The sequence below is a fragment of the Mirounga leonina genome, unplaced genomic scaffold (assembly GCF_011800145.1).
Source record: "Mirounga leonina isolate KUSES-001 unplaced genomic scaffold, KU_Mleo_1.0 Mir_91, whole genome shotgun sequence".
Classification (NCBI taxonomy): domain Eukaryota; kingdom Metazoa; phylum Chordata; class Mammalia; order Carnivora; family Phocidae; genus Mirounga; species Mirounga leonina.
The window spans coordinates 31,916,646-31,929,132 of NW_023270839.1; the positions used below are offsets into that span (position 1 = coordinate 31,916,646).

At 36.8% G+C, this 12,487-nt stretch overlaps 1 protein-coding gene across 11 annotated transcripts in view; it reads right to left on the bottom strand.

The window, feature by feature from the left end:
• The window catches only part of ZNF280D (zinc finger protein 280D), a 305,303-nt gene that overhangs the window by 82,560 nt on the left and 210,256 nt on the right, over nucleotides 1-12,487 (bottom strand). For all 11 annotated transcript variants that reach the window (XM_034993555.1, XM_034993557.1, XM_034993556.1 and 8 more), the window contains 2 exons: nucleotides 1,597-1,767; nucleotides 1,166-1,275 (listed from right to left, as the gene is read on the bottom strand). In XM_034993555.1, coding sequence (XP_034849446.1) covers nucleotides 1,166-1,275; nucleotides 1,597-1,767 — 281 coding nt within the window. The remainder of the gene's footprint in view (nucleotides 1-1,165; nucleotides 1,276-1,596; nucleotides 1,768-12,487) is intronic.

Consider the following 12,487-nt stretch of genomic DNA (forward strand, 5'->3'; position numbering starts at 1 on the left):
CAGGGACTACAGTCTGAGAGCTGAAAGTAGTGACAGACCAAATACAGCTTTGTATATGAATAAAGAGATTGTATTTGAAATTCTAAAAAAAGTTCCCTTATTTTACTTTTTCTGTCAAATGTTGTATTTTTTAAAAGATTTATTTCATTTTAGAGAGAGAGAGAGAGACAGAAAGTGAGTGTGTGTGTGAAGGCAGGGGAGCAGAGGAAGAGGGAGAGCAAGTCCCAAGCAGACTCCATGCTATTCTGAACCACAAAGGCACCCCTCCTTCCTTTCTTTCTTCATATAATCTACATGGACTTTTTTCTTCCTCTTTCCCTCTTCTGCCATTTACACTGGGCATGCAAAGAGAATACAGGCTATCCTCAGACACAGTAGGATACTGTAATATGTACTAAAATATTTCAAGTGAAATGTTATCTACACTTCATATTTCATTTTTACTTTGAAAATTTCTCTTTTTTCCTTTTTTTAGAGGGAAGGGGGCAGAGGAAGAGGGAGAGAGACCCTTAAGCAGGCTCCTCGCCCAGCATGAGCCCGAAATCAAGAGTCAGATCCTTAACCAACTGAGCCACCCAGGTACCCCCGAAAATTTCTTAAAATTTAACTTCAAGAGCTTCCTATTCCAACAAAAAATCTGAATTAATTAATGACAATTACACAACTATATTATGAATGGAGTTAAAATAATTATTTCATATGAAATGCTCCATCATCCATCATTTGGGGCTTAAGTCTGAGTGTTGAAAACTAAATGTAAAATTCAGATTTTCATTGTGTAATGTGACATGCACATATTACCATGGACACAAAAATAAGAGAACTGAAGAAACTATATACCTTTTTTTAAAAAAAAGTTTGAAGTATACCAAACTATAAAATATTCTGATTTTCTGATTAATACTTTATTTTCATTTAAAATTAGAATATAAAAAGCATATTATATAATGCATATAAATTTAATCTTAAAATTTGATGATTCAGAGGAAATTTTAAAATCTTATATGTAAATAATCATTATGAATATAAATCTTTGCCTAAATTATATGGAAACACCACTAGGAGAAGATTTTTTACCTATCTCCACAAAACATTTACTATAAATCAATCAGTATTTTTAGGTATTTGCAAACCTTTTTAAAATTAAATTTTGAAAAAGTTTTACCTTCATGTGATTTTTCAAAGGATCCAAAAGATTAAAATGAATATTGCACTTTGGACAAGCTCTTGGAAAAGGTGTTCCATTTTTAGATTGATGTGATGAGGTATTAGTACCTAAAATAAATTCAAAACATATATAATACAAAATTCATCACTCTATAACCTTAAATAACCACTAATAACAGTTTGTAAATTTACTACAACTTCTAAAACTTATGTATAAATACTGTAATTTATTTTTTTTTAAGCGGGGGAGGGCCAAAGGGAGAAAGAGAATCTTAAGCAGGTTCCTTGCCCAGCACGAAGTCCAGTGTGGCTCAATCTCACAACCCTGAGATCATGACCTGAGCCGAAATTAAAAGTCAGATGCTTAACCGACTGAGACACCCAGGAGCCCCTATAATTTCTTTTTTATATGCCACATTTCACATTTACCTTTTGATGATGTAGCCTGGGGAGATGTCACTGAAAGAGATTTAACTGAAGGAAATACAGCTGAAGAATTTAATCCAGAAATACCATCACTGGGCTTTGGCTTTTTTGGATTAACGCTGTTTACTTCAGAAGTAGAAGGACGTTTTGATAAAAAGGAACTTTCATTCATACCTACAATGAATTAAATAGTTGGAAATATATTTTTAAACACTTTAGCATATTACTTATAACAAGGTAAAATTACTTTGGAGCTAAACTAAATGTAATACAACTGAATTATCCTATCATTCAAATGACAATAAATAATGGTAAAAATTGATGTGATCAAAAGTCAGGGGGTGTACCAAATATCAATCTTGAAAAAGAAGAATAAAACTGGAGTATTGCAATCTCAGATTTCAAGATATACTACAAAGCTGTAGTAATCAAAAGAATATGGTATGGACAAAAGCAGACACACAGATCAATGCAATACAACAGAGAGCTCAGAAATACACCCACAATTAAATGGTCAATTAATCTACAACAAAGGAGGCAAGAATATAAAATAGGAAGAAGTCTCTTCAACAATGATGTTGGGAAAACTGGACAGCTACATGCAAAAGAATGAAATTGGACCATTTTCTTACACCATCCACAAAAATAAAGTCAAATGGATTAAAGACCTAAATGTGAGTCTGAAACCATAAAATTTCTAGAAGAAAACATAGGCAGTAATCTCTTTAAAATTAACCATAGAAACATTTTTCGAGATATGTCTCCTTTGGCAAGGGAAACAAAAGCAAAATGAAACTATTGGGACTACACCAAAATTAAAGACTTTTACTTAGCAAAGGAAATCATCAACAAAACAAAAAGGCAATCTACAGAATGGGAAAAGATATTTCCAAATGATATATCCAAAAGGGAGTTAATATCCAAAATATAAAAGTAACTTATACAACTCAACACGAAAAAATACCCAAATAATGCAATTAAAAATGGGCAGAAGACATGAACAGACATTTCTTCAAAGATATAGAGATGGCCAAAAAACATGTGAAAAGATGCTCAACATCACTCATCATCAGTGAAATGCGAATCGAAAGCACAGTAAGGTATCGCTCCACACCTGTCAGAATGGCTAAAATCAGAAAGACAAGAAATAAAAAATGTTGATGAGGATGTGGAAAAAAAGGAACCCTTATGCATTGTTGGCAGGAATGCAAGCCAGTGCAGCCACTGTGGAAAACAGTACAGAGGTTCCTCAAAAAATTAAAAATAGAATTACTATATGATCCAGTAATTCCACTACTGGGTATTTACTCAAATAATACAAAAACACTAAAAGATATGTTTATTGCAGCATTATTTACAATAGCCAAGATATAGAAGTAACCAAGTGTTCACCAATAGATGAATAAAGATTTTGTACATAAATAAATGGAATAAAAAAAATGAAATCTTGCCATTTGCAATAACATGGATGGATCTAGAGGATATAATGAATCTAATGCTAAAGTGAAATTAGTCAGAGAAGACAAATACCATATGATTTCATTCCCATGTGGAATTCAAGAAACAAACCAAATGAACAAGGAAAAAAAGGACAGAAAGAAAAAAACCCAAACACTTAAATACAGAGAACAAACTGCTGGTTGCCAGAGGGAAGGTGGGTAGGGGGATGGGTGAAACAGGTGACGGGGATTAAAAATAAATTTATTGTGGTAAGCACCAAGTAATGTATAGAATTGTTGAATCATTATACTGTACACCTGAAACCAATATAACACTATTTAATTATACCTGAATTTTTTTAAATTTCTTCTTTTTTTTTTAGAGAAGGAAAGGGGCAGAGGGAGAAGGAGAGAGAGAATCTTTTTTTTTTTTTTATTTTTTATTTATTTGAGAGAGAGAGAATGAGAGAGAGCACATGAGAGTGGGGAGGGTCAGAGGGAGAAGCAGACTCCCCGCCGAGCAGGGAGCCCGATGTGGGACTCGATCCTGGGACTCCAGGATCATGACCTGAGCCGAAGGCAGTTGCTTAACCAACTGAACCACCCAGGAGCCCCAGGAGAGAGAGAATCTTAAGCAGGCTTCACACCCAGAATGGAGCCTGATGCAGGGCTTAACCTGAGCTGAGATCATGACCTGAGCCGAAATCAAGAGTTGGACACTTAACCAACTGAGCCACCTAGGTGCCCCTATACTTTTTTAATTAATTTAATTTGGGGGGGAGAGAGCTAACATGGTGGCATAGTAGGAGGACCCTAGGCTCCTCTTGTCCCTTGAACACAACTAGATAACTATCAAATCATTTTGACTACCCAAGAAATCAACCTCAGGACTGACAGAACAAACTCCACAACTAGAGGAAGAAGAGAGAGAAGAGGCCCCATCTATGAAGGTAGGAAGCTGGAGACATGGTTTGGGAGAGAAATGGATCATGGAATCACAGGTGCTGCAGAGGGGAGGGAGCCCTGGTGGCTGAGAGAGGCACAAGGAGAGCTCCCCAAAGCTATTGGCTGGGAAAACACGAAGGCTGATTTCCATGCATTTTGGCAAACAGCAGGACTTAAAGATTGGAATTTCAAAGGTCGGTGGGCTTGGCTGGGATAGATCCCTGAGGGCATTGCCCTACTCCTGGAGAGAAAGCTGGCAAACAACCCCAGGGGCAGATGGCACCATCTGAGGAATGCCTAAGGCACAGCAGGGAGATTGTTTACACTTCTTGGAGCACATCTGTGAGAGGCCATGTTGGCCATGTTGGCAGAAACACCTCTCCAGGGACAAAAGAGCCAGTGGGCGCCATTTCTCTCCCCTGCCCCTCAGCAGAGGCACAGAGCCACCTGCTAAAGGAAGCTCAGCTGGATACTGGCTGCCTAGCCTGCTTGCTCCAAGTCCCACAACCCTTTCCTCTGGCTCAACTGTCCTTCTCCATCAAACCTGCATTAGTCCCAGTGCAGCAAGACTTTCCATGAGCAGACCAATGCAGGCCCCTACCCACACCACATCTCTAAAGTTTGGAGTTTTAAAAGTCAGCAGGGTTGGCTGGGATAGAGCCCAAAGTGTACTGTGACGCTCCTGGCAAGCAAGCAACCCAGAGACAGACAGCATGAAAGCATGAAAGCAGCAGTCTGAAAAATGCCTGGGATAGACGAAGGAAAATTATTCATTTGCTCTTCTGGGAGTCCTTCCCTAAGAGCAGCAAGCACGAAGCCCCCTCTCTGGGGACAAAGGAGTAGGCTGGTGCCATTTCTCTCCCCACCCCCCGGCAGAAACTCCTGCACACACATCTCCCAACCAGAAAGGTCTGCAAGGATTCAGTTCTAGTAGAAGTAGCATCAAATCTCATTTAATAAGCAGGCCAGAGTGCACCTAGTTAAAACTCACCACACTCTGGCCAAGGCCCAAACACTGCCTCCTACAGGCAAGGAGAGCCTCTGCATACAACTGGACTGAATGATAGAGCAGCCAACACACAGCACCAGAGCACATGCAGCGCACACCAGAGACACTCCCTGAAGCACCAGGCTCTGGACATTATATGGCCTCTTCTTCACAAAGCCATTAGCCTCAGGAGCAGGAAACTGACAGGCTTTTCTAACTCACAGAAGACAGACTTAGACAAAATGCCATGATGGAAGAATTCATCCCAAATCAAACAACAAGAAAAAGTCCCAGTCAGAGATCTAATCAAAACAGATACAAGTAATATGCCTGATTGAGAATTTAAAGCAACAATCATAGAATACTCACTGGGCTTAAGAAAAAAATTAGAAGACCTTCAGCGAGGCCCTTACCACAGAGATAAAACAGTTAAAAAACGATCAGTCAGAAATGAAAAATGCAATAACTGAGATCTGAAACAGACTGGATGCAGAGAACACAAGGATGGAAGAAGCAGAGGAATGAATAAGTGATACAGAAGATAGAACTATAGAAAATAATGAAGTTGAACAAAAGAAAAGAATTATGCATAATGAGAATAGACACAGAGAACTCAGTGACCCCATTAAATGTAATAACATTCATATTATAGGAATCCCACAAGGAGGAGAGAGAAAAGGGGGCAGAAAACTTATTTAAGGAACTAACAGCTGAAAACTTCCCTAATCCAGGGAAGGAAACAGACATTCACATCCAGGAAGCATGGAGAACTATCAAAATCAACAAAAGCAGGCCAACACCAAGACATATTGTAATTGAATTTGCAAAATATAGTCATAAAAAACATCCTAAAAGCAGCAAGGCAAAAAAGTCCCTAACTTACAAGGGAAGACCCATAAAGCTAGCTGCAGATCTCACCACAGAAATCTGGCAAGCCAGAAGAGAGTGGCATGACATATTCAAAGTGCTGAATAGGGAAAATAGCCAAAAATATTCTATCCAGCAAAGCTATCATCCAGAAAAGGAGAGATAAAGAGTTTCCCTAACAAACAAAAACTAAAGGATTTCATGACCACTAAACCAGCCCTGCAAGAAATATTAAAAGGGACTCTTGAGTGGAAAGACCAAGTGACAAAGAGAAGAAAGTAACAGAGAAAATCTCCACAAACAACACAAAACAAGTAATAAAATGGCCCTAAAGACATATCTATCAATAATTACTCTGAATGTACATGGACTAAATGCTCCAATCAAAAGACAATGGGTGTCAGAATGGATTAAAAAAAAAAAAAAGACCGTACTATATGTTGCCTACAAGAGACTCTTTTTAGACCCAGAGATACCTGAAGATTGAAAGTGAGGGGATGGAAAAATATTTATCGTGCAAATGGACATCAAAAGGAAGCCAGAGTAGCAATACTTTTATCAGACAAACTAGATTTCAAACCAAAGACTGTAACAATAGATGAAAAAGGTCACAATATCATAATAAAGGGGTCTATACAACAAGAAGATCTAACAATTATAAATATTTATGCCCCCAACATGGGAGCACCCAAATATATAAAGCAATTAATAACAAAATTAAAGAAACTCGTGGACAATAATATAATAATAATACGGAACTTTAACACCCCACTCACTACAATGATCATCTCACCAGAAAACCAACAAGGAAACAGTGGCTCTGAATGACACCCTGGAACAGATAGGACTTAACATAATTCAGAACATTCCACCCTCAAGCAGCAGAATACACATTCTTTTCAAATGTGCTAGGGACATTCTCCAGAACAGATCTCGTACTACTAGGTCACAAATCAGGCCTCAACAAGTACAAAAAGACTGAGGTCATACCATGCATATTTTCTAATCACAGCGCTATGAAACTTGAAGTCAACCACAAGAAAAAACTTGGAAAGACCACAACACATGGAGATTAAACAAAATGCTACTAAAAAATGAATGGGTCAACCAGGAAATCAAAGAAGAAATTAAAAACTACATGGACACAAATGAAAATAAAAATACAGTGGTCAAAAAGCTTTGAGATGTAGCAAAAGTGGTCATAAGAGGAAAATATGTAACAATACAGGCCTACCTTAAGAAGCAAGAAAAATCTCAAATAAACAACCTAAATGTTACACCTAAAAAGGCTAGAAAAAGAACAACAAATGAAGCTTACAGTCAGCAGAACAAGGGAAAGAATAAAGATTAGAGCAGAAATAAATGATATAGAAACTAAAACAAACAAACAAACAATAGATCAATGAAACCAGGAGCTGGCTCTTTGAAAAAAAATCAGTAAAATTGATAAGCCCCTAGCCAGACTTATCAAAAAAACAAAGGACCCAAATAAATAAAATCACAAAGAGAAGAGAAATTACAATCAGCACCACAGAAATACAAACAATTATAAGAGAATATCATGGGGCTCCTGGGTGGCTCAGTTGGTTGAGCGACTGCCTTCAGCTCAGGTCATGATCCTGGAGTCCTGGGATCGAGTCCCGCATCGGGCTCCCTGCTTGGCGGGGAGTCTGCTTCTCCCTCTGACCCTCCCCCATCTCATGTGCTCTCTCTCTCTCTCATTCTCTCTAATAAATAAATAAAATCTTTAAAAAAAAAAAAGAGAATATTATGAAAAACCATACGCCAACAAATCGGACAACCTGGAAGAAATGGATAAATTCCTACAATATATAAACTACCAAAACTGAAATAGGAAGAAACAGAAAACTTGGAACAGACCGATAACCCAGTAAAGAAACTGAATCAGTAATCAAAAAAATTCCCAACAAACAAAAGTCCAGAGCCAGACAGCTTCACAGGAGAATTCTACCAAACATTTAAAGAAGAGTTATTACTTATTCTTCTCAAATTATTCTTCTCAAACTATTCCAAAAAATAGAAATGGAAGGAAAACTTCCAAATTCATTCTATGAGGAAAAAGACTCCACTACTGAAGAACTATATGCCAAGATCCCTCAAGAACATGGATGCAAAAATTCTCAATAAAATACTAGCAAATCAAATCCCACAGTAAATTAAAAGAATCACACACCACAATCAAGTGGGATTTATGCCTGGGCTGCAAGGGTGATTCAATATTTGCAAATCAATGTGATGTACCATGTTAATAAAAGAAAGGATAAGAACCATATGATTCTCTCAATAGATGCAAAAAAAGCATTTGACAAAGTACAACACCCAATCATAACAAAAACTCTCAACAAAGTAGGGATAGAGGGAACATAATACCTCAACATCATAAAGGCCATACATGAAAAACCCACAGCTAATTATCATCCTCAATGGGGAAAAACTGAAAGCCTTTCCTTTACAGTCAGGAAAAAGACAAGGTGTCCACTCTTACCACTGTATTTAACATAGTACTGGAACTCCTAGACACAGCAATCAGACAACAAAAAAAACAGGAACCATCCTGAAGAAGCCAAACTTTCACTATTTGCAGATGACATGATACTTTATATTCCAAAACCCAAAAGACTCCACCAAAAAATTGCTAGAGCTGACATATGAATTCAATAAAGTTGCAGGATACAAAATCAGTGTACAGAAATATGTTGCATTTCTATACACCAATAATGAAGCAGCAGAAAGAGAAATCAAGGAATCAGTCCCATTTACAATTGTACCCAAAACCATAAGATACTTTAGGAATAAACCTAACCAAAGAGATAAAAGATCTGTACTCTGAAAACTATAAAACACTGATGAAAGAAATCAAAGAGGACACAAAGAAATGGGAAAATGTTCCATGCTCATGGATTGGAAGAACAACTATTGTTAAGATGTCTATATTACCCAAAGCAATCTACACATTTAATGCAATTCCTATCAAATACCACCAGGATTTTTCAGAGAGCTAGAACAAACAATCCTAAAATTTGTATGGAACCACAAAGACCCTGAATAGCCAAACCAGTCTCAAAAAAGAAAATCAAAGCTGAGGCATCACAATTCCGAATTTCAATCTACATTACAAAGCTATAGTCATCAAGACTGGTACTGGCACAAAAACAGACACATAGATCAATGGAACAGAATAGAAAACCCAGAAATGAACCCACAGTTATATCGTCAATTCATCTCCAACAAAGCAGAAAAGAATACCCAATGGAAAAAAGACAGTCTGAGGTGCCTGGGTGGCTCAGTCAGTTAAGCATCTGCCTTCAGCTGAGGTCATGATCCCAGGGTCCTGGGATCGAGCCCCACATCAGGCTCCCCACCCAGCGAGGAGCCTGCTTCTCCCTCTCCTTCTGCCTGCCACTCCCCCTGCTTGTGCTCGCTCTCTGTCAAATAAATAAATATTTTTAAAAAATAAAAAAAAAAGACTGTCTCGTCAACAAATGGTGTTGGGAAAACTGGACAGCAATATCCAAAGAATGAAACTAGACCACTTTGTTATATCATACACAAAAATAAATTCAAATTGGATGAAAGACCTAAATGTGATACAGGAAACCATCAAAATCCTAGAGGAGAATACAGGCAGTAACCTCTCTGACATTGGCCATAGCAACTTCTTTCTAGATATGCCTCCTGTGAAAGGAAAACAAAAGCAAACTATTAAGACTCCATCAAAATAAAAGGCTTCAGGCGCCTGGGTGGCTCAGTTGTTAAGCGTCTGCCTTCGGCTCAGGTCATGATCCCAGGGTCCTGGGATCGAGTCCCACATCGGGCTCCCTGCTCGGCAAGAAGCCTGCTTCTCCCTCTCCCATTCCCCCTGCTTGTGTTACTGCTCTCGCTATCTCTCTCTCTGTCAAATAAATAAATAAAATATTTTTAAAAAATAAAAAAATAAAAATAAATAAATAAATAAAAGGCTTCTTCTGCACAGCAAAGGAAACAATCCATAAAACTAAAAGGCAATCTTCGGAATGGGAGAAGATATTTGTAAATGACCTATCTAATAAAGGGGTAGTACCCCAAATCTATAAAGAACTTATCAAACTTAACACCCAAAGAACAAATAATCCATTTCAAAAATGGGAAGACATGAATGACATTTTTCCAAAGAAGACATACAGATCACCAACAAACACATGAAAAAATGCTCAACATCACTCATCATCCGGGAAATACAAATCAAAACTACAATGAGATATCACCTCATACCAGTCAGAATGGCTAAAATTAACAACACAGGAAACAATAGATGTTGGCAAGGATACAGAGAAAGGGGAACCCTTTTACACAGTTGGTGGGAATGTAAAATGGGGCAGCCACTCTGGAAGCAGTATGGAGGTTCCTCAAAAATTAAAACTAGAACTATCCTACCATCCAGCAATTGCACTACTAGGTATTTACCCAAAGGATATAAAAATACTAATTAGAAGGGATACATGCACCCCAATATTTATAGCAACATTATCAACAATAGCCAAATTATGGAAAGAGCCCAAATGTCCATCGACTGATGAGTGGATAAAGAAGATGTGATACACACACACACACACAATGGAATCTTAGACATAAAAAAGAATGAAATCTTGCCATTTGCAATGACAAGGATGGAGCTAAAAAGTATTATGCTTAGTGAAATAAGTCTGTCAGAGAAAGACAAACAGCACATGATTTCACTCATATGTGGAATTTAAGAAACAAAACAAATGAACATAGGGGCAAAAAAGAAAGAGAAAGTGAGGCAAACCAAGAAACAGACTCTTAAGGAAGAGAACAAACTGATGATTACCAGAGGGAAGGTAGGTGAAGGGATGGGTTAGGTGATGGGCATTAAGGAGGACACTTGTGATGAGCACCAGGTGTTGTAAGTGCTGAATCACTGAATTCTACACCTGAAACTAATATTACACTGTACGTTAACTGGAATTTAAATAAAAACTTGAGGAAAATCAATAAACATTAATTTTTAAGAAATAAATAATTTTTTTAAAAGTCAGGGGTATAAAAAATTATACAAACATCTATTATGGACTGTATATATTCAAATAATTCATGAAATAATCTCTCTATGCAAGAAAATACTAAATATGGCTTCAAATAAAGGAATATATAAACAGCAATTATGAAAGAAGCCAGACCAAAATACCCCAAGCAAAAAAGAAAAGAAAAAATTAAAGCAGAGAATACTCCAAACTAAGTTTCTACAAATGAATCACTTTTCAATGTTTTAAGTACACTGTAGTTTACAAAAGAAAAATTTTATTTTACTCTAAAAATCTAGAAAGACCCACTTTATTTATTTAAAATGTCTAACGGAATGTTAGTTCTTTTTCCACCTAACAAAGAGGGGGTCTACTCATGGCTTTAGGTTATATTATCCATTTATTCAAAGTGGAAAAACTACAAGTAGAAAGTACAAAGTGGAAAAACTAATCTTGAATGATAATACCTCATTCACTCATATGAAAGGGCTCATAATGGAAGGAGTTAATACAATGGTTTTCAAATTATGTCCCTGGTTATGTCTGACAGAGGAACTCTTCTATATTTTATTTATTAGACTTTTGAATAAAATTTTGTTTGCACAGGAATTTTATTCGTAAAAACAGTTTTTAGTTTGAAAACCCATCACCTTAAGGCTAAAGTAAAATCCTATTCAAGCCTTAGCAAGAGAAATTGGGATATTTAGGCTATAACCAGGCCAGGCAAAAGTTCTTTTTGAAAACAACACACAACTACTTGGTAATAAGGATTCTAAAACTGCACACCATATTTTAATGTTCTCAACTATACACTAAAATTAGAAGCAGTAAACATATTAGAAATATTTCAGGCCTTTAAACCACACAGTATAAGTTGAAATTCAAGCTCTGTCACTGACTAGCTATGTATTCTTGGTTTATTTAATTAACTTCTCTGAGCCTCAGTTTTCTCTTTTGTAAAATAAGTTATAATGCCTTATTTTACAGAACTGTTTTAAGATCAAATAAGATAATGTATTTGAAGCACTCAACACAGTATTTGACACATAGAAACAAATCAGTAATAAATGACAACTATTATCATTACTAAAAAAATATTTTGTATCTTAACTTACTTTTAAAAAGCACCCACACAACATCTGGCACATAGAAAGCATTCAACAATAAATGACAGCTATTATCATTACTAACGAAATACTTTATATCTTAACTTACTTTAGAGGAAAAAAAATTCTAATAGATTCACCTGTCAGCTTTTTAATAAGAGGAAACATGCCAGAAAAACAGAGTATTATACTAGTTGGTTCCTCTGTTTCATTCTGTGAAAGAACATAAAAATTTTTTTTTTTCCATCTACAAGGCATGTGATTATTGATGGCTATAATATGGGTACTTGGAAAAGATTTGTGTAATCATAATAGCATTTTTTTTTAAAGATTTTATTCATTTATTTGACAGAGAGAGAGAACAAGTAGGGGGAGCAGCAGGAAGAGGGAGAGGGAGAAGCAGGCTCCCTGCTGAGCAGGGAGCCCAACTCAGGACTCAATCACAGGACCCCAGGATCATGACCTGAGCCGAAGGCACTTAACTGACTGGGCCACCCAGGTGCCCCT